Below are 24,904 nucleotides of genomic sequence, written 5' to 3'. Positions count from 1 at the left end.
AACTCCGATTGGATTGAAACCTTCGCCAAGATTTTTCTTTCCGAAAATTAGCTTTCTTACGGCCGAAGAAGAGCAGCAACCGCCTTACGGGTGGCCCACGAGGGCCAGGGGAGCGCCCAGGGGGGCAGGCGCGCCCCTGCCTCGTGGCCACCTCGGGCACCGTCTCGCGTTGATTCTTCTTCCCATATTTTCCAAATATTCCAAAAATATTCTCCGTCCATTTTTATCCCGTTTGGACTCCGTTTGATATGGGGTTTCTGCGAAACATAAAACATGCAACAAACATGAACTGGCACTGGGCACTGGATCAATATGTTAGTCCCAAAAAATAGTATAAAAAGTTGCCAAAAGTATATGAAAGTTGTATAATATTGGCATGGAACAATAAAAAATTATAGATATGACGGAGACGTATCACACATCACCATCACCGTCACCACGCCGTCGTGCTGACGAAACTCTCCCTCGACCCTCTGCTGGATCAAGAGTTCAAGGGATGTCATCGAGCTGAACGTGTGCTGAACTCGGAGGTGTCGTACGTTCGGTACTAGATCGGTTGGATCGTGAAGACGTTCGACTACATCAACCGCGTTAACCTAACGCTTCCGCTTGGTCTACGAGGGTACATGGACACACTCTCCCCTCTTGTTGCTATGCATCTCCTAGATAGATCTTGCGTGATCATAGGATTTTTTTTGAAATTGCCTGCTACGTTCCCCAACAATTCTATGACACGCGATTTATCGTCATGGAAGTGGACACTTTCGTGATGATAGTTTTGGTAATGTCATGGAACACTTCTACGACAACACATGTATGACTATCTTGATTCTGTCATAAAATCGTCATGGATGTACATGCATGACAGAAAACGTGACCTACTGTGACAAACATGTATCATCACGGAAGTGTATTTTTTTGTAGTGTTAGCCGCGTCGATGTAAGACTTTCTTACTTTTTTGTCTTCTCTATATTTACCCCTATCATCATACTCTATTCCACCTATAGTGCTATATCCATGGCTTGCGCTCATGTATTGCGTGAGGGTTGAAAAAGCTGAAGCGCGTTAAAAAGTATGAACCAATTGCTCGGCTTGTCATCGGGGTTGTGCATGATAAATACTTTGTGTTAAGAAGATAGAGCATGACAAGACTATATGATTTTGTAGGGATAGCTTTCCTTAGCGTTGATATTTTGAAAGACATGATTGTTTGTTGGGATGCCTGAGTAATTATGTCTTTATGTCAAATTATAGACTATTGCTTTGAATCACTCGTGTTTTAATATTCATGCCAAGATTAGACATATGTTCAAGTTTATGCTAGGTAGCATTCCACAACAAAAATCTTTTTATCATTTACCTACTCGAGGACGAGCAGGAATTAAGCTTGGGGATGCTGATACGTCTCCGTCGTATCTATAATTTTGATTGTTTAATGCCAATATTATACAACTTTCACATACATTTGGCAAGTTTTTTTATGATTTATTTGGACTAACCTATTGATCCAGTGCCCAGTGCCAGTTCCTGTTTTTTGCATGTTTTTTGTTTTGCAGAAAATCCATATCAAACGAAGTCCAAACGCGATAAAAATTTACAGAGAATTATTTTGGAATATATGTGATTTTTGGGAGGTGGAATCAATGCAAACGGGGGCCTGTGCCCAGGTGTCTTATTCTCACCTCGTACGTTAGTTGGATCTCTAATTCGGGTGCAAGGAAGCTTATATCCGAAAAAAACCGTGTTAAAATCTCAGCGCAATCGGAGTTACGGATCTCCGGGAATATAAGAAACGGTTTTTGGCCAGATCTGGGGAACGCGAAACAGAAGAGAACAAAGAGGGAGATCCAATATCGAAGGGGCTCCCGCCCCTCCACCAGCATGGAGGCCATGGACCAGAGGGGGAACTCTCCTCCCGTCTAGGGGGGAGGCCAAGGAGGAAGAAGAAGGAGGGGCTCTCTCTCCCCCTCTTTCCTGGTGGCGCCGGAGTGCCGCTGGGGCAAGGATCGTGACGACGATCTACATCAACAACCTTGCTATCGTCAACACCAACTTTATCCCCTCTATGCAGCGGTGTAACACCTCTTCTCCCCGCTGCAATCTCTACTTAAGTATGGTGCTCAACTCCATATATTATTTCCCAATGATATTTGGCTATCCTATGATGTTTGAGTAGATTTGTTTTATCCTATGGGTTAATCGTGATCTTGGTTGGTATGATTGTATATTTTATTTATGGTGCTGTCCTACGGTGCCCTCCGTCTCGCGCAAAGGCGAGGGGCCCCCGCTGTAGGTTGTTGCAATATGTTCATGGTTCACTTATGGTGGGTTACGAGAGTGACAGAAGTTTAAACCCGAGTAAGTGGGTTATGGCGTATGGGATAAAGAGGACTTGATACTTAATGCTATGGTTGGCTTTCACGACCTTAATGATCTTTAGTAGTTGCGGATGCTTGCTAGAGTTCCAATCATAAGTGCATATGATCCAAGTAAAGAAAGTATGTTAGCTCATGCCTCCCCTCATATAAAATTACAAGAATGATTACCGATACTTGTTATCGATTGCTTAGGGACAAATGACTTTCTTGTTGACAAAAGCTATCCACTTTCATTACCTTGCAATTTATTCGTAGTTTTATTCTTGCAAATAACTCGTAGTTTTATTCTTGGAAAATAGTTTCATACTTGTTGTAGGTAAAGCAAACGTCAAGTGTGTGTAGAGTTGTATCGGTGGTCGATAGAACTTGAGGGAATATTTGTTCTACCTTTACCTCCTCGTTGGGTTCGACACTCTTATTTATCGAAGAAGGCTACAAACGATCCCCTATACTTGTGGGTTATCAATCAACCGTGTTGATAAACGCTTTCGCTTGGCGTTCTACAAGGGTATGTAGATGCTCTCCCCCTATCGTAGCTATGCATCTCCATGGATAGATCTTGCGTGCATAGAATTTTTTTTGTTTTCCATGCAATGTTCCCCATCACAAGACCCTAGAGTCTAAAACCCTAGAGTCTATCTCGGTCCCGCCGAAACACATCTATCTGGACTCACCGAAAAACACTTGACATAGCCACTGCCTAAACTCTAGCAACCTGGTCTCACCGAGATGATCCTTCGGTCCCACCAAAGAGCACCTGCCAACCTTCTGGAACCTATCAATTTCATCTCGAAATTTTCGAGTGGTTTCGATCGGTCTCACCGAAGTGTGCAAAATGATTAGGTCATCACCCATCAGTCTCACCGAGCTGTTCTATCTGGTCTCACTGAAAAGCCTAAAGTTCAAACCTTTTGTACTAATTGGTCTCACTGAGTGTTTCCACCCGGTCCCACAAAGTAGTTCATAAAGGTGTGTAACGGTTAGATTTTTTATGCTGCCAATATATATTCCACCCATTCTACCAACTGTTAGAGAGCAACCAGGACGAAAACCGCAACTTCCCATGTCCAGTTACTGAGAGAGAACCACCCACACCTGTGCTGTGTTGAAATCAAGGGATTCCACTCCAACCTTTGATCCTTGATTTCTAGCCTCCCAAGTTGCTTTCCACTTCAATCCTCCTCCTACCACATAGTTGAATCTGTGAGAGAGTGATTGAGTGCCGAGGTGACTATCTTTTCAAGCAAAAGAACAAGGAGTTCATCATTAGCAAAAACGTCTATTACCTTTTGGAGAGTGGTGTCTCCTAGATTGGTTAGGTGTCACTTGGGAGCCTCCAAACTTGTGGAGTTGAACCAAGGAGTTTGTAAAGACAAGGTGATCGCCTACTTCGTGAAGATCTACCCGAGTGAGGCTAGTCCTTCGTGGGTGTAAGCCATGATGGCATAAACAAGGTTGCTTCTTCGTGGACCCTTTATGGGGGGAGCTCTCCGTGGACTCGCGTAACCATTTTTACCCTCCGTGGGTGGAAGTCTCCATCAGTGTGGACGTATGATAGCACCACCTATCGGAACCACAAGAAAAATCATCATGTCTTCATTGGGTCTGATTTTCTTTAACCCCTCCTTTACGTTCATATTCCAAGTATTTGCTTTTCCCCTACCTACTATCTTGGACTTGCATGTGTAGAGTGTGACAAGACTTGCTAAATTTGTTAAAACTTGCCAAGAACTAAAATTGGGATAAGACTAAGTTTTTATTGGCCAAGTAGTCTAATAACCCCCCTCAGACCTACTTGCGATCCTACAACTATACATGTGTGTTCAACATACTTGTATTGAAAGGTTAGATATGTCATCATTGTGGTGTCTAGGTTATATAAGCGCCTCTTCATGCATGTAATAAACATATGTAATGACCAAATACGACAAAAGTCATTATGATGTATATGCATTTTAACAGTTTAATGCCATCCCAATTATCGTAATACTCTCCCATGAATCTTTGGCAAATATATATAAAAAACCACTCAAATAAACCCTTCATGAAACCCTATTCATCCAATTTTTCTCGTCCAATTCTTAAAAAATCAGAATTACAACCTTGTCCACCACAAGAAATGCCTTAAATTCGTATCTAATCCTCTAGACGGCACCAAAAATACCCTAGATTCATATCCACACCTCCAACCGCCACCAAAAACACCCCCAATCATTTAGAACACTTGTTGCCACGAAATATAACCCAACATTCACATTTACCACCACAACCAATACCAGAAATATCCTAGATACACATTTTAAATCCTAGACATCACCAAAAGTCCACACATGCAACCAAAACAAACTTTGAAAATATCTCAGGTTTACATTTACAACCCTATGTGTCACCAGTGATACCCCAACTTCACATTAAGACCCTACCCACCACTATTTTCTCATCTCTATCATTTTTGGACATTTATAGTGTATACGGGAAATTCATGGAAAGAGAGCCCTATGTAAACCCTACTTGCGTCCTTTTTATTCTCACTCATTCATGTGGAAAAAATCATATTACAACCCATAACCGCTAAAATTTCCTTGAGCCCACATTTATAACCGGTCGAGAGTGCATTTATATACTGGATTGGTTTTGAGTTGGTGGCCATATCCGACGCTTTAGCCCCGCATGGTGGAAACAACGACCCTTTAGAAAGGATAGGGATGGCAATTATGGTATGTACAAGTGTGTGACGAGCAAATTTGAGTGCATTTCATCAATGTATTTGATCCCATCCTCGGAGACATGTGGCTACCATGGCTTGGAAAGCCAATGGGCAGTATGCGATGGTGTTTTCTAGTTGGTGGTAAGATGGTCATCCTTCTCTAGCGACTGTGCTGGTGACGAGAGGATACAACGACATATGGTGACCATGGCAACCACGTATGTCATGCTGAACATTCATGTTCATTTTCTTATTTTCATGTGTCTTTTGTATGTTGGTGGACCTAGGAGTACATCTCTCTATAGACACATATATGTACATGTCGTATCTCATACGGTGTATGTTTATAAAATAAACTAATGCCGAAGGGCAACAACATATGTACTAGTATGCATTAAACAACATCCATATGTGTTCGTGCCAAAAGGAAATTGAAAAATTATTTTGTGTGTGTAAAGTGTTTTTGCATGATCTTACTCGTCAGGGTGGCTTTAGAAATCCTTATGGAAAGCAATCAATGTGTATATATGACATATAGTGGCTTTGTCACTTTGACCATCGATGATAGGACAATAGGTGACAATATGACTTGCAAAGTTACAATGGTTATTTTCATGTGAGTGCTTTTTGTGTGTAAGGTATCATGAAAGAGGATTACATTGACTAAGTTGAGCTATCGAGACATGTCCGTGTACCAGAAGGGTTGGAGATGTCATAATTGTGGTGGCTATGTTTTATAATTGTGTACTTCATGTGTGTGTGCAACAAACATATAATGTCCAAAGATGAGAAAATTTGTTATAAAATATTCTTCCATGAGAGGTTTTTCTTACAGTTGTCGTAATAATGTCAGGTGAATCTATGTAAAATGTAGAAACCTCAACAACCCCTAGCCGTGATAATATTTTCTCGCACTTACAACCAAAAGAACCCTGGTTTAAAAAAAGCCCTAGATTTAGATATAATCCATGGGCGCTATAAAAATTATATATATTTACATCTACACCCTTAGCTGTGCCAAAAGTACCCTAGATTCACACTTTAAACCCAAATTGCCACCAAGAACACCCTACATTCACATTTTTGGCTCTAGTAGACACCAAAATATCCTAGATTTCTACATTTTAAACCCTGGACGCCACCAAAAGTTTGTTTTACCATGCCGACAACCTTTGATATCACCCCAGGTTTACATTTACAACCCCTAGACGCCACCGAAGATAACTAATCTCATGTTTTTAAACCCTACCTGCCTTGTATTTTCCATGCTTATAACTTTGTAACTTTTTTGCAATTTATACAAAAAATCATGAAAGACAACCCTCCCTAACCCCAGCCCTGCATTTTCTTCTCACCCATTTTTTTGAAATAGAATAACGCATGGTTGTCAGAATCACGATTCTACGACTTTACGATCCAAACTAACCCCTTTGGTTCTACAATTTTGGTTTATAAAATCTATGATTCTACGATCATGATAGTTAAGATTCTACGATCTACAATCCTACCATCGGAGCTCTGATCCGATTCAAATCACCATTCTGACAACCTTGGAATAATGACAATATAACCCCCAAAACACTAAGATTACCCCTGGTGCACATTTATAGCTTACAAGGAGTACGTGGAGGGTTAGTTGAACAGTCCTTCACTCACTGTGATGGATTGTTTAAGAATTTGTGGTCATTCGACATTTTTGGCTCCACATGACGATATTATCTCCCCTTCGGATAAGCTTTGGAGATTAGTCCCAGAATCTACAAACATGCAACAAGCATATTTGGGTGTCTTCCTACTGATGTTTGACGGTCGTTTCAACACTAGGATAGAAAGAATAAGGCATGTACCTCGTCATGCTCTTTTAGCGATGAATCTGATCACACCCTTGGGGACGAGTGGCTACCCCGACTTTTAAAGTCAATGGTCCACATTTAATGATGTTTTTCTAGTTGTAGAATATGGCCATCCGCGTCATCCTTCTCTAACATCTAGTTTGGCGATGGGGGAGCATTGGCATGCAGCGACTCCGGTAACCACAAATGTCAACGTGGATATTTATGCTCATTTGTCATTTCTCGAATCTTGTGTATATTTGCAGACGTAGGTGTACATTTCTATATGTTCACATATTTACCTTTCCTTTTACGATCTTCTCACTTCATAATACAAACACATACGCTATGTCGCATGTTTATAAAACAAACTAACAATACTAAAGGGCAACAAAGTACATACCGGTATTAAAACCCGCGTCAGAGCTTCATCCATTTGTAAAGACTCAACCTTATTTTGGCATCCAATTTTATCCTCCATGAAAACAATATTTGTACATAGAGTCAATTCATAGAACTATTTGTTTGTCTATAAGTGTTGTTGCATGACATCCCGTGGTTGTTCTAGCTTCAGAAATCCTTGTGGGAAGCAAGCTATTCATACATTTTTTCTAAATGTTTATTTTGATACGAGTTTTCTAGAACCTTCGTACAAGGTAACACAAGAGATAGTATGATTTTCTTGTCCCATCACAAAAATTCTCACTTATAACCCTAGCCACCCAAACATGCTACATATTAATATACCAAGTTGCTAAAAAATATCATACATTCATGTTTACAATCCCACCCAATGCCAAAAATACCCTAGATTCACATTTCAAGCCTAGCCGACACCCAAAATCCGCATTTACAAACCCAATAACCTTTGAGATCACCTGAATACATTTACAACTATAGGTCGTAGCCATTGCGAAGATACTCAAACTTCACACTTAGAACCCTACCCGCCACCTATTTCCCCGTCTATACCTTTTGTAGGCAGATATAGTATATATGGGGAATTCATGCAAAAGCAACCATCCGTAAACCCTAGCCACAACCTTTTGTTCTGGACAGTTTTTTTGTTTTTTTGACACCTACAGTTTTTTTGTAGGAAATGATCACATTAGAACTCACCCAAACTACTCAAATCACCCCAAGGCCACACTTGTAAACCGACAAGGAGTGGGTAGAGGGTTCAGTAGACCAGTCCTTCTGTGCTTATGGTGTATTTTCCAAGAGTCAATAACCATCTAACACTTTCGCTCCATGCAATGCAACACCGGTCCTTGAAATAAGCTTGTGCAGGACAAATGTGATATCTAAAAGTGTGCGATGAGCAAATTCGGGTGTCGATAACTAGTAGAGATTCAAGTCTAGGCAGAAATTCAAGAGCGTCAATTGCCTTGTCCTTTTAGCGACGACTTCAATCCCATTCTCGAAGAAGAGTGGCTATTGCCTATTGCGTCGCATAAAGCCTATGGGCGACATGTGATGTTGTTTTTCTAGTTATTGTAAGATGGTCATCTCTTGTCCTTCTCTAGTACTTTTTTGGTGATGATGGAGCATGTTGGCATACCCTCGCAAGCACAAAATGTCATAGTGAACATTTATTTTCATCTGTTATTTTCTTGTGTCTTGTCTATGTTGGTGGAAGTAGACATACCTCTTTGTATAGATCCACAATGTTTTATTAAATATACCAATACGAAAGTGCAACAACCTACACCGATGCTAAAGCTATGTCTAGAGCTTCGACTATTTGTAAAGAGTCACTCTTGTTGTCTTCTTCCATTTTTCTCCTCCATGCAAACAACTATGTATATGTGTCAATGAAAAATTTCAAATGATACCACTATTTGTCAAATCATTGTTACATGATCTCTCTTAGTTGTGGTAGCTTTAGAACTTTTCGTGTCAAAATATGACAACAATATCTTACGTCGCTTCAATTGCCAATGAAAGGACAATATGCGACAATATGGTCTATAAATGATTCTTCTAATATGAATGCTCCGAACTTTTATGAAAGATAACACAAAATTGAATCTCGTTAACTAAGTTACACTCCCCTCATGTGTCCAAAACACGTGTATCTAGAAAAGTTGAAGGCGTCGTAATTGTACTGGTTAGGTTTTATAAATGTATCTTCCATGTGAGTAATAAAACAAAAAACTATAATTCAGGCAAACAACCCTCCATAAACTCTACCCGTGACCTTGTTTTCTCATCCCGCCTTTTAAAATATGACATTTGCATTAACAACCCCGCCATCACACAAATTCCCTATATTCATATTTAAACCCTTAGCCACCACAAAAAGAATACCCTAGATTTACATCTACAACCCTAGCTTCACTAAAACACAATAGATTAATATGTTAAACCCTAGTTGCCATAGAAAAAGGTCCTACAGTCACATTCAAAACCCCGAGGCACCACCAAAGTACCCTAAATTCACATTTTAAACCCTAGCTATCACCAAAAGTACTCTGAATTCACATTCTGAACCCTATCTACCTCCAAAATATCGCGTTAATGTTCCCACCAAGCTTTGAGATCGCACAAGGTTTAATTTTTCTCATTTCTATCATTTATAGACATCTATAGAATACATAGACAATTCATGAAAAAGAATCCTATGTAAACCTACTAGCTACCTTTTATTCCCACCCAACCATTTGAAATATTTTTTTCCACATCACAACCCCCTAAAATTGCCCCGGGTCCATGTTTATAACCCTGCCCGCTAGCAAAACTCTAATTTTATAGAAACTCTATCAACCACCTAATATTTTGTCTATATCTTTAGGAGACATTTATAGCATGCATGGAAAGTTCTACTCAATTTGCTAGCTTTTATTCTCGTCCATTCGTTCAGTACAAAAAATTTACACTACAACCCAAAATCTTCTTAGGGTTTTACATATATAGCCCTAGCCACCAACACAATACTCTAATTCTACACTTAAGCCCCACCCGCCACCTAACAATCTTGTCTCTATCTCTAGGAGGCATTTATAGCATACCTCGATTTTTTTTCTACAATTTACTACCTGTATTCTCGTCCGTCCATTCGAAATAGAAAATCTCACATCACAACCCCCAAGGACCGCCAAAATTACCCTGGATTCACGTTTACAGCCCTAGCCAGGGGCGGGGCCAGGAAATTTGGCCATTGGGTTCACTCCATAACTGGTTGTGAGAACTTACTATTAGTATGAGAAGTGTAAAGTATAATTTCAAATTATCTTACAACAAAATTATAGCACCCAAAAACAACATAATGAATAGAAATATGGTATCATGTATCACACATTGTGTTGCATTAAAAACTAAAGAGTGCAAGACATACCCGTTCAATAAAATTATAAAATCACTTGTTTACATATTATAAATAGAGTAGCATCAGATAACTTTGTAGCCCCCGTGTAGCTTCTCATCTTCCTTGAACACAGAAAAAACGACAAGTTAGTTGACAAGTTTAGAATAAGTACTAACAAGAGAAATAATATTGTAAAGGCACTCACGCACTCACGTTCTGGTAAATCGATTATGTGGGCTTTTGCCTTCTGGGCCCTTTCTTCCATCCACGTACGTGATATGTGTTGGGGTCAGCCGGAATATTTTATTGGATTCACATCCCTCAAATACGTATATATATCCACGTACAAGGAAAGATCCATTGGGTTCAGTTGAACCCAATAGCGATACGCTGGCTCCGCCGCTGGCCCTAGCCTCCAGCAAATCACTCCAATTTCACACTCAGCACCCCAGCCCACACAATATTGCGATATTCGCTATTTATAGCAGACATTTATAGCGTGCCTGGAAAAGATTTACCCGTGCGAGTATAAGTACCCCACGTCTGGCCCAGGCCGAACCCACGACCTAAAGCGGGCAAAACCGTCCGCACCACGACTCGCGGATGGAGAGAGAGCGTGAGAGTAGGGCAGGGTAGGGGAGGAGAGAGAGGAGGGAAAAAATTGAAGTAGTAGAAACCCCCGTTCGTCTCTATCGCCAAAACTTCCCCCCAAACTACCCACCCAAAGCTTTCGTGCTCCCGTCTCCCCCCCACGACCCCCCCTCCCGAAACCCTAACCACCTTCCCCAGCTAGATCCTTCCACCGTCCCCCGATTGGTCCGGCGCCCGAGCCCTCCCCGCTGATGGCGTCGGGGGGCGCGCAGATTGAAGTCGAGCGGCGGCTGCGCGACGTCGCCGCGCGCTTCGTCTCGCTCCCGGAGTCCAACAAGGAGCTGCAAGCGTTGCTCGAGGTGAGCGCCCCGGCGAATTCGAATCACTGTTTTTTTTTGTTCGCCTTCGCTGTTAGTATTACTGTTCTTGTATCCGTCGATATTTTATACCTTTTAGATAAGGTTGGAGATTTATCGCCTCCCGGCCCCTGCGTTGAATCACTTGTTTTTGCCTTTGCTAGTCACAAGGACCGAATTACCCGTGCGGTGCTATTATATTATTTATTTAGCGTTGTATTATATCTGTGCTCTGTAGTCTACCCTAACTGGTTAGTTACAGGCAGTGGTTGCTATTTTGATTGCTAGACTAGGTACTCACAATTGATGTTTCATTTGTGCAGGAAGCAGAGATCTGGTTGTCCAGGGTGGACCAGTCGCCACCCGACAGTACGCGCACTGCTATTCGGCCCATGATGGATGCTTTGGTCAGAGAGGATCTGCTAAACCACCCTCACCCGGGGGTTAAGGTTGGTATAGCATGTTGCCTAACAGAGGTTACCAGGGTCTCCGCACCAGATCCTCCGTACGAGGATGATGTGATGAGGGTAAGTCTTCTCGTGATGAACTCTTCTCATGATGAAACGTTGTACCTGGCGGCTTACCCTTTTATTTACTTGGCGGCTTCAGGGTGTGTTCACAGTGGTTGTGGACGCTTTCGGCAAGCTGGATGATACCAAAAGCCCATTATTTGCAAAGCGAGTTTCCATGCTGGAAACCATTGCCAAGGTCAGGTCTTGCGTCCTAATGTTGGACCTTGACTGTGACGACTTGATCCAGGAAACATTCACACACTTTTTCAGGATCATAAGGTGTGGAACATGTTTTTCTCTTCTTTTTAGTTTCATAGCTTCTGTATATGTTATTTTGTGTGGGGAATAGCTTCTTTATATGTTATTTTGTTTTCTTCTGTATATGTTATTTTGTGTGGGGAATGGCTTCTGTATATGTCGACTATGGTAGATGCCAAATGGACTAGTGAGAAGACATGGTGTAGTTGTTGTCTTTACTTACGGAAGTAACATGGGGAATGTCAAATGGATTAGGGAGGGGAAATAACATAGTTGTTGTCTTTACTTTGAAAGTTGTATCAATGATGTCAAATGGATCAGGGAGAGGATACAGCACAGTTGTGGTGACGTTGAGAGATCCCTTGAGATTACTGTCACTCATACGACATGATTATAGATGTAGAGTGTACACTGTACTACTTTTCTGAGCATGATATACAACAATACATATTTTTTGGCGTTGAATGTTGTAATGTTTTAATTTTGGATTTGGTTATGACGTTTCAGTGACCTGCAATCGCCAACTTATTGGTCGTGCTGGCCCGAACACTGAATACATCCGTATTTACTTCTTTACTATTCTCCTACGGCGACATTTTTACAGATATATATCCTTGTCAGTAACTTGTATTTTGGAGATTAGAAATTCCATCATATTCTACCTAATGATTAGCTTTAAAATCACTTGTTTGAAAAACTGAGGTCAAGTTGATCCCAGCCCACGTCACAAACAATGATAACTCCATCAAACCTTTGTTGTTTCCTTGTTCTCCATTTCTTGGTTTGGAACTCGTTACCGTTTTAACTCCCAAAACAAGTTTTCAAAATACCCATGCTTATTTCTATTGCTGCAAGTTGATAGTTGAAACGAGATGTCAGTGCTTTTCTTTATGGATTGACGATTTATTTTCACGCAGTCACAGCAGATTGCTACAAGAATTCACTATTTATGTGTGCGTGTGTATTTTCTTGTGCTTATTCCCTCCATATATGACATGGGCGCGTTCTGTGTAGTTTAGCTCTGTTATTACTGTTAATTACATTTTTATTTCTAATCACATTCATCTACTTTCTTAATTTATTTCAGCCCAACACTTCAAGAAAGTGTCGTCACCTCTATGGAAACTATAATGATGTTTGTAATCCAGGAGAGTGAGCCTGTCCATCCAGGTCTGGCATCTTGCCTCCTTCGGAATCTTAAAAAGGAAAAGAAGGTAAGCGCATCAATACATTGTTAGCATTACTAACAATATAATTCTTACCATCTTCACTAAGCCTTTTCAACTTGACATTCCAGGATTCTCTTCTAGCATCTTATCGGCTTGCAAAGAGGATAACACGTCTTTGTCCTGAAAAATTAAAGCCGGCGTTTGCTGAGTTACTTCAGGGCAGCCCCTTAAATGAGTACAGCAAAGTTGTTGCATCTTCAGTAGAAAGTTCTTCAGATGCTGGAAGAGACAACAACATTGATGCTGTTGAAAATGACACGGTCAGTTGAACTTGCTAACGTAGTAACAGTTGATGACACCTATTCAAAAGTCTATGAATACATTTTGGAAATTCATTTGAACTAGAGTGGGGCAAACAGAGGTCCAGGGGTGCACATTTTCTTCTAGATTCTTTTAAATCATTTTGATATTTGTAGCTGTCAGGTTTGTTGCTCACTGGTTGTAATATAATGTGTTTATGCTATCTGGGTACTTGTAGTGGTAGGAGAGGGACATAAACTGTTTCGACTTTTGACAGGCATCCAGTGTCAGTTTTGCTAAGACGTACTGCAGTTTAGTTAAAAATATCAGATTGTCCTGTGAAAAGGGGTTGTGGACACTTTCAAGTCTGCCTTTTGACTCCCAGTTATATCTGCCAGAATAGGTTTAATTTTGTGATTGCAAAGAACAGTTTGGTGATTGTACTAGATTCCACGGTGTTATTCAGATATGTTATTCACTGAGAGTATCTTAACATATGTTAAAGACGTTTTGATTTCTGCTAGTGTCAATAGCATGCATGATTTGGTTTGTGGTAGAGCTTATAACATGATGTAGAAGTGTTTGTTTTGCTCATTGTCTAAAATATGAGATTATTAGCCAGAGTTTGTTTTGATAGATATGCAGTATATTTTGGCCGTGGTGATTATTAAATTCTACTCCCTCCGTAAACTAATATAAGAGTGTTTAGATCACTTTTAGTTTACAGAGGGAGTATGTTCTAAGTTCTAACTATGTAGGTAGGTAGCTGACAAAAATGTACCTCAGATGGTTGTTTCTGATGAGTCACCTGAGTATCTGCTTTGGATATTGAGTATCTAGAGTTCTAGAAAGTAAGATATATCATAACTGTGCATGTTTTCTATTTTTCAGGAATCTTCAAAGTCAGAGAAAGACGGACAAGATGGAAGTCCTACATACAGTACTCCAAATGGATTAGCTTCTGTTCAGAAATCTGAACTGCCTACTGATGACAAGCAGACAGCAGTTTCTGATGACAAGGGGGCACCAGAACCAGTCACCACAGAGCCTGAAAAGCTATCTGGTGTCAACTCAAAGAAAAGCAATAAGGTTGGCACTTCCACTGAGTCGAAGGTGACTGAACATTCTAAGGTTGCTAGCGATAACCAGGACCTTGCATCTGGGGAGCTGTCACCAGGGACAAATGGTGGCAATAATAAGGCAACGGTAGAGGCTTGCAACAAAGCTAGTGATGATACATCAAAGCCTCTTGATAGTACACCTGCGGATGACACTTCAAAGCCTGCTGATAGTACACCTGCTGTAGATAAACCAAAGCGAGGCCGGCCTCCTGCAGTAAAGTCACAGGAGAAGAAGCCTGTTGGGAAGAGTCAAGGATCAGGTCTAGAATCTAAAGAAGTCCGCTCAGGCAGTACTTCTGGTGGGAGACCTGCAAGAAGACCCGCTAAAGATAACAAATTATCATCAAGAAAGTCCAGTGAAGAAGAATCTTCAAAGAAGCAACCAACGGCCAGTCCCGATCTGAGGAAAGAGGACACTCTCTCTGATGAAGACACTGATGAAGATCTCAGTTTGAAGGTAATTTTCTTGCTACCAGTAGACATATTTAGGTGTTTACTTTGCACACAAGTCATGCATGGGTATGCTGAAGGTTGGGTTTCTGCTTTGCCTATTTTTCATGTTTACATGATTTTACAATCCTAAGGTGGTTTGGAGAAGTGTTATAACTCATGACCAGTTTATAATATTTCTATAGCCATTGTCTGATGGTAACTATGTTTTTTTACTTTTCTATTTCTTTTGTCTAACATAATATATTTTCTGAATGGTAATGGCATTGTGTAACCATGTATGCTCTAGTTCTGTTCAAATTTGTAGATCTTCAGTTCCATCAGCAGTATTAATCTTTAATAGGCAGCTGATACTTTGAGCATGTTATAATGATCTAACTTGGTTATCTGCAATAACTATTTTATTGGAATCCAGGAAATGGCGTCTCCTAAATCATTGACCAAGACGGGAAAAAGCAAAGGCCAACCAGGGGACAGTGGAGTGTCAAAAAGAAAACTTGTGCAGGAAGCTGAAGAGGTATACACACTTTTATTAATTACTAGAATACTAGTGATGGTGTCTTATTATGATCTGATTCCCTTTTTCTGTTGTTAACGTCTTCTCCATGCTATTGGACAGGTTCCTCAGTCAAAGAAGAGCAAAGTTTTTGATGGGAGCCTTGTTGGCTCAAGAATCAAAGTGTGGTGGCCTGATGACAAAAAGTGAGTGCTGCAACAATGTTACATGCTTCCTTGGTGTAGGATTGTTCCTGTCATTGTCAGTTTGTAGTTTTTAATCCTGAGCAAGATTTGTAAGCCAACACTTCTGTGTCGAGCTATACAAATATTTATTTGTCCTTGCTTTAACTTTCTGTCTGCATAGTTACATCATTTCCTCCATGAGTTAAGTTAGCCAGTTGTTTGGTTAGTTTTGAATCTGTTTCTTGCTCTGCAGGTTCTATAAGGGTGCTGTTAAGTCATTTGACGCTTCTGCAAAAAAGCACAAGGTGCACATTCAGTAGACGGGCACTATTTGCCATCTCCATGTTTCTTCCTTTGGGCTGTCCATGAGCTACTAACAAGATGTTTTCCCTTTCTTTTATGTTACTTTTGGCATTCAGGTTGTGTATGATGACGGTGATATTGAACATCTGCTACTTAAGAATGAAAGATGGGAGTTCATTGATGAGGTATGCCTCATGCAGCCTGACGCTGTGATGCTGCTATTATCCCCTTTTTTTGATCCTGTCTAATTTGTCTGCTATCCTGCAGGAGCAAGACGATAATCCTAATGCAGCATCTGATAGGTAAGCTTAATATTGTACTCTGCACCTTCTATATGCTTTACGTTTAGCTGACAATCGACATTTTAGCACTTAAAACTTTGTATATGTGGTCCATTCATATAGAACTGCAATCTCCGCCATCTCATTATCTTAGAACTGACGTGACTCACTGCGGTTAGTAAACTCAAAATAAGGTGCTGTAGCTGAATTTGGTTTTCCAAAGCACCAATATTGTCTAAATCATCAAGACTTAGGTGGATCCTTAGATGTGTGCTTGTCTGGACGGCTCTCATTGCTTGTTAATCTCCAATTTTATTTCTTTAGCATGACAATCTGAGTATGCTGTTTATCTATGATTTCCTGGTTTGTACTAACATTGAGTTTCTGCTCATTTGAAGCAGGTCTCGTGGTAGGAGAGGCAAGCAGGACAGCACTGTTGACAGCAATCCTTCCAGGAAAAGAGGGCGTCCGAAAATTGTGCGTGAGGATAGCCCTGTGTCTTCAGCCAAATCGAAGGTGAAGAGTGCAGAAAAGGATGCTGAAGGTGGGGGGAGGTGGCCTCGATCTGCTAGCAGGGGAAGCAGCAAGGATGAGGCTGGCGGCAAGACTCAAAAAGGCGCAAGTGCTGTGAAAGCTTCTGATGGATCCAAGAGCAACGGTCTTTCAGGCAAACGGAAGCCCAAGGAGAAAGTAGCAGAGTCATCTGATGAAGAGGAGGAAGAAGAAGAGCCGGTGTCTGCTAAGGCATCCACAGGGAAGAAGCGCAGAAGGAAGATGCTCAACTAGTTGCTCTACTGCTGAACCAGCTAGCTAATAGTTGTAGCTAGTCTCCTGATTAGTAGCTGTAATGTTTTAGGCTTTACTTTTGTTTGCGTGTGGTCGGCGTTGAAACCTCTTTGGAAGATTGGATGCCATGCTTGCTTTGGTTCAAGCCGTTTTATTATTGCATTGTGATGTTTATGTAGTAGTTGGGTTACCTTGCTATCTGAGAACTGAGAAGTTAACTTTGTAGTACCAAATATGAATGAAGAAAGTCTCAAAAGGGAGGAGCCCAACTTCATTGTATTTTCGAGTTCTTTTTACAGTCATTTCCTATCGACTTCATTATGCAAGTTGTCTCTTTTCTCCACGTGCGGTGAAATTTTGCTCCCTTCAGGTATCTTGCCCTGTTAGGACATGAACTATGGGGGCATCACCCAAGTGTGGTTTCAGCCTCCACCCAAGGGAAAAAATAATGAGGCCACCGTATGAATATCTCACACCCATCAGAAGCAGCAGTTCTTCTAATGGTCCACCTATCTCTCTCCATCACTACTTTTTACTTCATGGCTCGTTCTTCCTCTTGTTTTCAAGTTCTCTCTCCTTCGGTCCGTCCTTTCCTTCTGCCTTTTTCAGTGAGGAAGCAGACTCCTCTGCAAGAAGAGCCCGTTTGGCTCTGCAAGCGACGGTCTTTTTACTTTTCTGCTCCACGGCAGCAGCCCATCCGATGTGGATCCCGCCCTTACACGGCCCAAAGCAGCGCTTTGTCAGTATTTTCACTGACCACGTTTGTTGCCCGGATCGTTTGTAGCTCATTGTCTTATATGCTGTCATGTGGCCACCATAAAAGATACCCGTAGATTCACATTTAAAAACCCAGTTGCCACCAAAGCTATCCTACACATAAAATTCGCATTTACAACCTCGGCAACCCTGAGATCGCCCCCAACTTTTCATTCGCCTAGCAAGCACAAATTCTCTCCCAAAAATATGGTGTGAACAGGTAAACTTCTCTGTATGTATCCATATATATAGTTGTCCTTAACGTTTTCCTTTAATCTTAATACATAAGCATACACTATGGTGTACGTTTATAAAATAAATCAAAGGCTAAAGGGAAATGGCGATACATACCGGTTTTAAAATCATCATCTCTTCCATGCAAACAACTTTATATGTGTGCCACCCCCCCCCCCCCCCCCCCCCCCCCAAAAAAAAAAAAGCTTATTTCTTCATATGATTGGTACTGTTATTTTGTTGTGTCAATGTATTGTTGCACGATATCTCTTGGTTGTGGTAGGCTTAGAAATTTGTGAAAAGCAAGCTACTCATACATATGATAGATAGAACTTTTGTCACTTTGATTGTGGATGACATGACAACATGTGAAAGTATGATTTGTAAACAAGGGTATTAAAAACAGAGCGATAGCACATATGCTCCCTAGAGAACAATAAATGATTCTTTTCATATGAGTGATCTGGAACTTTTGTACAGGGCAACACGAAAGAGGATCGCATTAGTATTTGCCTGGAAGGTGATCTCAGGTACACTGGCTACAGACTAGGAGAAGAATCGGCGTCATACATATGCGGTGTGCAGGCGGGAAGATGAATCATCCTTTCATGCTTTGCTGGCTTGCCCAAACGCCGTGATTTTGTGGGACACAATGAAAGACCAGTGGCCACTGCCAAACATGAGATATTACATGTATGGGCGATGAATGGTTTCTTCACCTGCTTGTTGACCAACACGACCACGTTCAGCACACGATCATTTTGGTGTTGTGGCGGGTTCAATATCTCCGTAATGAATTGGCGCATGCTAAACCTATCCCATCGGCGGAGGTATCTTGTGATTATATATGCAGCTATCTTAATTCTTTGCTCCAAATAGCTCGGATGGGAGCGAAAGAGGTGATCAAAGGAAAGTCCCATATGTTGATGGACCCGCTGTCTAAGCAAGTTCACCCGTCACCGCCGCGGCTAACCGTGGCCCGCTTCGCCGTCGGGGTGGGTAGTGTGGTCCGTCGATGGTTCTTTTTGTGCTGAAGACGATGCACAGGGTCGGGCATGATTTTGCGGTATGACAAGGGCGACGTTATCTATGCTGCATACCGGTGTATTTTTCACTGTGACGAGGCTCTTGAAGCAGAACTGCATGCGATCATCGCTATCCAGCGTTTGAATCTCCTAGTCCAGCTTCAATCGGATTGTGTAGTGGTGTTGTCGGCACTGGCAAATGAGTCTCTCGACAAATGAGCATATGGTCACCTCTTGGTGGAGATTAAAGGTTTAATGGAGAATAGGGTGTTTATTCTGGTGAAAGATTCTCGTGATCAAAACAAAGTTGCACATTGTAGATCTCGGGATAGAACTGCCTGATGGCTTAACCAATCCCCACATTTTGTTTTCGAACTTGTTGCTAATGATTGTACCTCTGAGCTTGAAAAAACATCGTTTTCCCTCGCAAAAAGAAGGAAAGAGGACCACATTAACTAAGTTAAACTACCCAGACGTGTCCAAGACACATGTATACGAAATGTTGGAGATATCGCAATTGTGATGGCTAGGTGTTATAAATGTCTTGTTCATGTGTATTTAATCAACATTTATAATGGTCCAAGCCCACAACAATTATTACAAATATGTATTTGAAATAGTTGCATGCCATTCTTATGCCATTATATGCCCCCTCGTATCTTTGACATCTTAATATGAAAAATTAATTCAAAAAAACCCTCCATATACATTAGATGTGACCTTACTTTCGCACCATATCATTTTAAATAAACAAAATTGCACTTGCAACCCTTGCTGCCACAAAAATACCATGGGTTCATATTTAAATCCTTATCTGCCACAAAAATACCCTAGATTTACACCTACAATCCTACCCCCACCTAAAATACACCACACTTACATTTAAAACCCTATATGCAGTCAAAATATTCTAGACTCGCATTTAGACCCTAGCCACCATAGTTTTGCACATACAAGCCAAAAACGTCTGATATCACCTTGGGTTAACATTTGCAGCCCTAGCCGCCACAAAAGATAACCCTACTTCATATTTAAAAGCCTACCCGCCACTTATTTTCTACACTCAATCTTTTGTAGAAACTTGGATTATAAAGGGAAAATTCAGGATACAAGAATACTCCTTAATCCGTACTCATAGCCTTTTATTCTCATCCATCCATTTGAAATAAAATCACATTACAAACCAAAAACCACTAAAGTTACCCTGAGCCCTAGCAAGCACAAATGTCACTGTAAATGTTCATATATTATTTCTTTGAGTGTTGTGTATGTTGGCGAACCACTAGTATAGGTCCAGTCCATGTATGTACAACTGTACGTGCTAGTATTAAAATCTTATGTAGACCTCCCGCTATTTGTAGATAGTCGACCTTCTTTTTCTTCTTCCCACTTTCTCCTCCATGCAAACAACTTCATATGTGTTCATATGGTCGATACCATTATTTTGCATGTGTTAAAGTATTGTTGTATGATTTCTCTTGTTTGTGTTGGCTTTAGAAAGCCTTGTGAAAAACAAGCAATTTATACACATGACAGATAGTAGCGTTGTCGCTTTGGTTGCCGATGATAGGACAATAGGTGAAAGAATAGCTTATAAATGTGGATATTAAAAACAGAGCCGAGCGGATATGTTCCCTAATGAACAACAAATGATAAATGGTTCTTTTTCATACGAGTGCTTTAGACTTTTGTACAATGCAACATGAAAGAGTATCACATTAACTAAGTTAAACTATTCAGACGTGTCGAACACACGCGTGTCTGAAAGATTGGACATATCGTAATTGTTGTGGCTAGGTGTTATAAATGCCCCCTTCATGTGTGTACTTAATAGACCTCTATGATGACCAAAGATGATAACAATTATTATGAGTATGCTTTTGGAAGAGTTGTGTGTCATTATTATTGCCATAATATGTCCCCATGTATCTTCGGCAACTTAATATGGAAAATTAACGCAAAATAGCCCTCCGTAAACACTAGATGTGACCTTATTTTCTGAACCCATTGGTTAAAATAAAAAAGTCACACTTCCAACACTAGATTCCACAAAAATGCCATGGGATCATATTCAAATCCCTCTCACCACAAATTTACATCTAAAATCCTAACCCCCGCCTAAAGTATACTATATTCACATTTAAAACCCTACTTGCCACCAAAAATACTCTAGACTCACATTTTAGACCCTAGCAGTCACAAAAAAGTTTGTATATACAGACACGAAAACATCAAAGATCACCTTGGGTCAACATGTGCAAGCCTAGCCTCCACCAAAGATAACCCGACTTCATGTTTATAACCCTAGCCGCCAGCTATTTTTGCATCTCAATCTTTTGTGGACACTTATAGTATACATGGAAAATTCATCCTAAAAGAACCCCGCATGGACCATACCCATCGCCTTTTATTATCATCCATTATTTCTAAAAATATCACATTACAACAAAAGAGCCACTAAAACTAACCCGAGCCCTAGCAAGCAAAAATATCATCTTGAACATTCATGTCCCATGATTATTTTCTTGGGTCCTGTGTATGTTGGTGGAGGCAGGACAATCTCTTTGTATAAGTTCATATATGTACTTGTACTTTATATTCTCCTTACATCTTAAGACATAAATGTACTGTATGGTGTATGTTTAATTATAGTATAAACTAATACTAAAGGGGAACAAGGATACACACCGGGTCTTAAAATCCTCCCAAGAGCTCCGACTATTTGTAGAGAGTCAACCATATTTTCTCTTCTGTCCCCCCCCCCCCCCCCCATGCAAACAACTTCATATGTGTTCATATGATTCATACCCTTATTTGTATGTTTCAAAATATTGTTGCATGATCACTCTTGGTTGTGTTGGCTTTAGAAATCCCTATGAAAAGCAAGCTATTAGTACATATACTATATATCTAAGAGAGTGATCACCACTAATTCTAATTATCTCAACATGCATGCTTCCACGTCATCAAAATTGTTGTAGCCATCAGATTTACTAGCTTGATCTGGTAGCACCCCGTCCAATCTACGCATGAGAACCCTCTACCATGCAATATGCATTAGCGCATTCTATGTGGGTTTCAAATCACATTGACACGCACAACTTTTATGTTAAGATTTTTTGCTTATGTAGATATTTCACCATTAGTTTAAATCGTAAGGACTAAATTAATATACTCAATATTTAGGAACTATATATCCATTCCTCACCAACACGATGTATTATCTAACGATAGATAGTAGCTTCATCTCTTTGATTGCCTATGGTAGGACAATAGCTGAAAGTAGGGTTATAAATGTAGATATTAAAAACAAAGCTAGGGCACATATGCTCCCTAGTGAATAGTAAATGATAAATTATTATTTTCATATGATTTATCTAGAACATTTCTTCAAGGCAACACGCTAATGGATCACATTAACTAAGTTAAACTATCCATACACGTCCAACACAGGTTTATCCAAAAGGTTAGAGATGTGGTCATTGTGGCGGCTAGGTTCTATTATTGTCGCATTCGTGTGTCTATTTAATCACCTTATATAATGTCAAAGTACAACAATTATCATTAGAACATGCTTTCAGAAGAGCCACATGCAGTTCTTATTCCCATAGTATTCTTCAGCGCATCTTTGGCAACAAATGAAAAATTAATGCAAAAGAACCCTCCGTAAACACCAGACCTGACCTTATTTTCTCATCCTAAAAAATTACTCTTGCAACCCTAGCCGCCCAAAAGGATGCCTTGGGTTTATATTTAAAATCCATAGCCGCCACAAAAATACTATAGATTTACACCTACAATCCTAGCCCCACCAAAATACAATATATTCACATTTAAAATCTTAGTTGTCGCAAAAAGTACTCTAGATTCACATTTAGAACCCAACCACCACCAAAAGTTTTCACATACCACCACAACCTGTAAGGTCACCTTGAGTTAACACTTACAACCCTAGCCACTACCAAAGATAACCTAACTTCATATTTAAAACCACTAAACTGACCCTGGGACCACATTTGTTAGGAGTGCGTGGTTTAGCTGGCCTATCTTTACTCAATGGTGGATTGTGAAGGAGCCAATGGTCATTCGAACTTTAGCCACACATAGTCGCAACACCGGTCCTACGAATAAGCTTGAGAGGGGAGGTTGTGGTATCTACAAGTGTGCGGCAAGCAGACATGGGTGTCTTTCTTGGCTATGGATGGCAATGGTTTCAAATATGGGGTAGAGAATCATGAGGCATGTCCATTGCTAGGTTGTTTCAGTGATGAATTTGATCATGCCCTTAGAGAATGGTGGCCATTGTAGCTCGTAAAGCCAATGGGCAATGAGACAATGATGGTCACTTAGTTGTTGGGAATATGATTATTTGTGCCATCCTTCTGTAGTGGCTATTTGGTGAGGATGGAGCATGGCAGCATGCAACAACCTGGCAATCATACGTGTCATTGTAAACATTTATGTTCACTTGTTACTTTATTGGGTGTTGTGTATCTTGGTAGAGGTAAGCTCCATATACGGACTTGTCCTTTTACATTTTTCTTACATCTTAATACGAATGTGTAATCCATGGTGTATGTTGAAATAGAATAATACTAATGGTCAACAAAAGCACATATTGGCAGTAAAATTGTTTCTAGATCTTTGACTATTCATAAAGAGTCGACCTTATTATGTCTTCCTCCATCTTTCTTGTCAATGTAAATAAGGTTGTATGTATTTGTATGAAAAAATCAACTAGTACTGATATTTTTGTATAAAAGTGTTGTTGCATGATCTCTCTTGGTTATGATGGCTATAGAAATCCTTGTGATAAGAAAATTTGTACTTACGATAGATAACATCCCGCGCCGCTTTGATTGTGGAGGATAGGAAAATAAGAGAGAATATGGTTTTGAAATATATTTTTCATATAGTGCTCAAGAACTTATGTACAAGGTAACCTAAAACAGGATCACATAAACTAAGTTAGGTTATTCAGCCATGTGAAACACACATGTTTCCAAAGGTTGGTGATGTCATAATTGCAATGGCTAGGTTTTACAAATGTCTTCATGCATTTGTGCAATAGACATCTATAATGACCAGATATGGCAAGAATCATTATGATATATGCTTTCGAAAGATCACCGTTTATAATTATTGTAATAGTCTCTCTCCCACGCATCTCTAACAAATATATATAGGAAATTTGTGCAGAAGAACCCTCATAAATTCTAGACATGATCTTATGTTCTCATCTTATCATTAAAAACACGAACATACAACCGTAGCCAAAAACATTTGACTCATAATACTTAGCGCCACAATAACCCAGCTTTACATCTACAACTCTAGCCCCACAAATATAATGTATACTCACATTTACAACCATTGCCGTAAAATGTAACGAATATTTGCACATTAAACACGAGCCGCCACCAAAGTATGCATTACAACGCAACAAGCTATGAGGTCACGCTCCATCAAAAACCCTATGAGATCACCCCTACATGTTTAAAACCGTAAGTGCACCTATTTGTTGTCTCTATCTTTTCTATACATCAACACGTGTAGTATTTATGAAAAAACATGAACTAAATCTACATTAACCCTAATTGAGACCTTTTAGTTTCATCCATTCATTTTAAGTAAAACAATCACATTTCGACCCAAAACCCACTTAAATTACCAACTACCCCAGGTTCACAATTATAACCGTTAAGGAGTTTTTGGAGGATTCAGTTGACCACTCCTTCACTAGATATGGTGGATTGCCTAGGAGTCTGAGTGATCCCACATTTTCGCTTTGCGTGGTGGCATCATTTAACCTTCTAATAAGTTCAAAAGGGGTAGTTATGATAGATACTAGCTTGT

The 24,904-nt window shown here is 40.2% G+C and overlaps 1 protein-coding gene across 2 annotated transcripts; it reads left to right on the top strand.

The window, feature by feature from the left end:
* Positions 1-10,782: 10,782 nt before the first annotated feature.
* LOC109752252 (sister chromatid cohesion protein PDS5 homolog D) lies at positions 10,783-17,312 on the top strand. 2 transcript variants are annotated; one of them, XM_020311158.4, is made up of 12 exons: positions 10,783-11,175; positions 11,496-11,699; positions 11,782-11,963; positions 13,030-13,156; positions 13,240-13,431; positions 14,303-14,989; positions 15,398-15,499; positions 15,602-15,684; positions 15,917-15,968; positions 16,083-16,151; positions 16,234-16,268; positions 16,649-17,312. In XM_020311158.4, the coding sequence occupies exons 1-12, from the start codon at positions 11,068-11,070 to the stop codon at positions 17,031-17,033; spliced, it is 2,226 nt and encodes a 741-aa protein (XP_020166747.1). In that variant the 5' UTR covers positions 10,783-11,067; the 3' UTR covers positions 17,034-17,312. The 2 variants fall into 2 exon arrangements, with proteins under 2 accessions (XP_020166747.1, XP_073364894.1); XM_073508793.1 differs by having other exon boundaries at positions 16,646-17,312.
* Positions 17,313-24,904: the final 7,592 nt, after the last annotated feature.

This window comes from Aegilops tauschii, chromosome 2, assembly GCF_002575655.3.
Source record: "Aegilops tauschii subsp. strangulata cultivar AL8/78 chromosome 2, Aet v6.0, whole genome shotgun sequence".
Classification (NCBI taxonomy): domain Eukaryota; kingdom Viridiplantae; phylum Streptophyta; class Magnoliopsida; order Poales; family Poaceae; genus Aegilops; species Aegilops tauschii.
The sequence above is the reverse complement of the archived record's forward strand: the minus strand, read 5'-3'. Positions and strand labels throughout refer to the sequence as shown.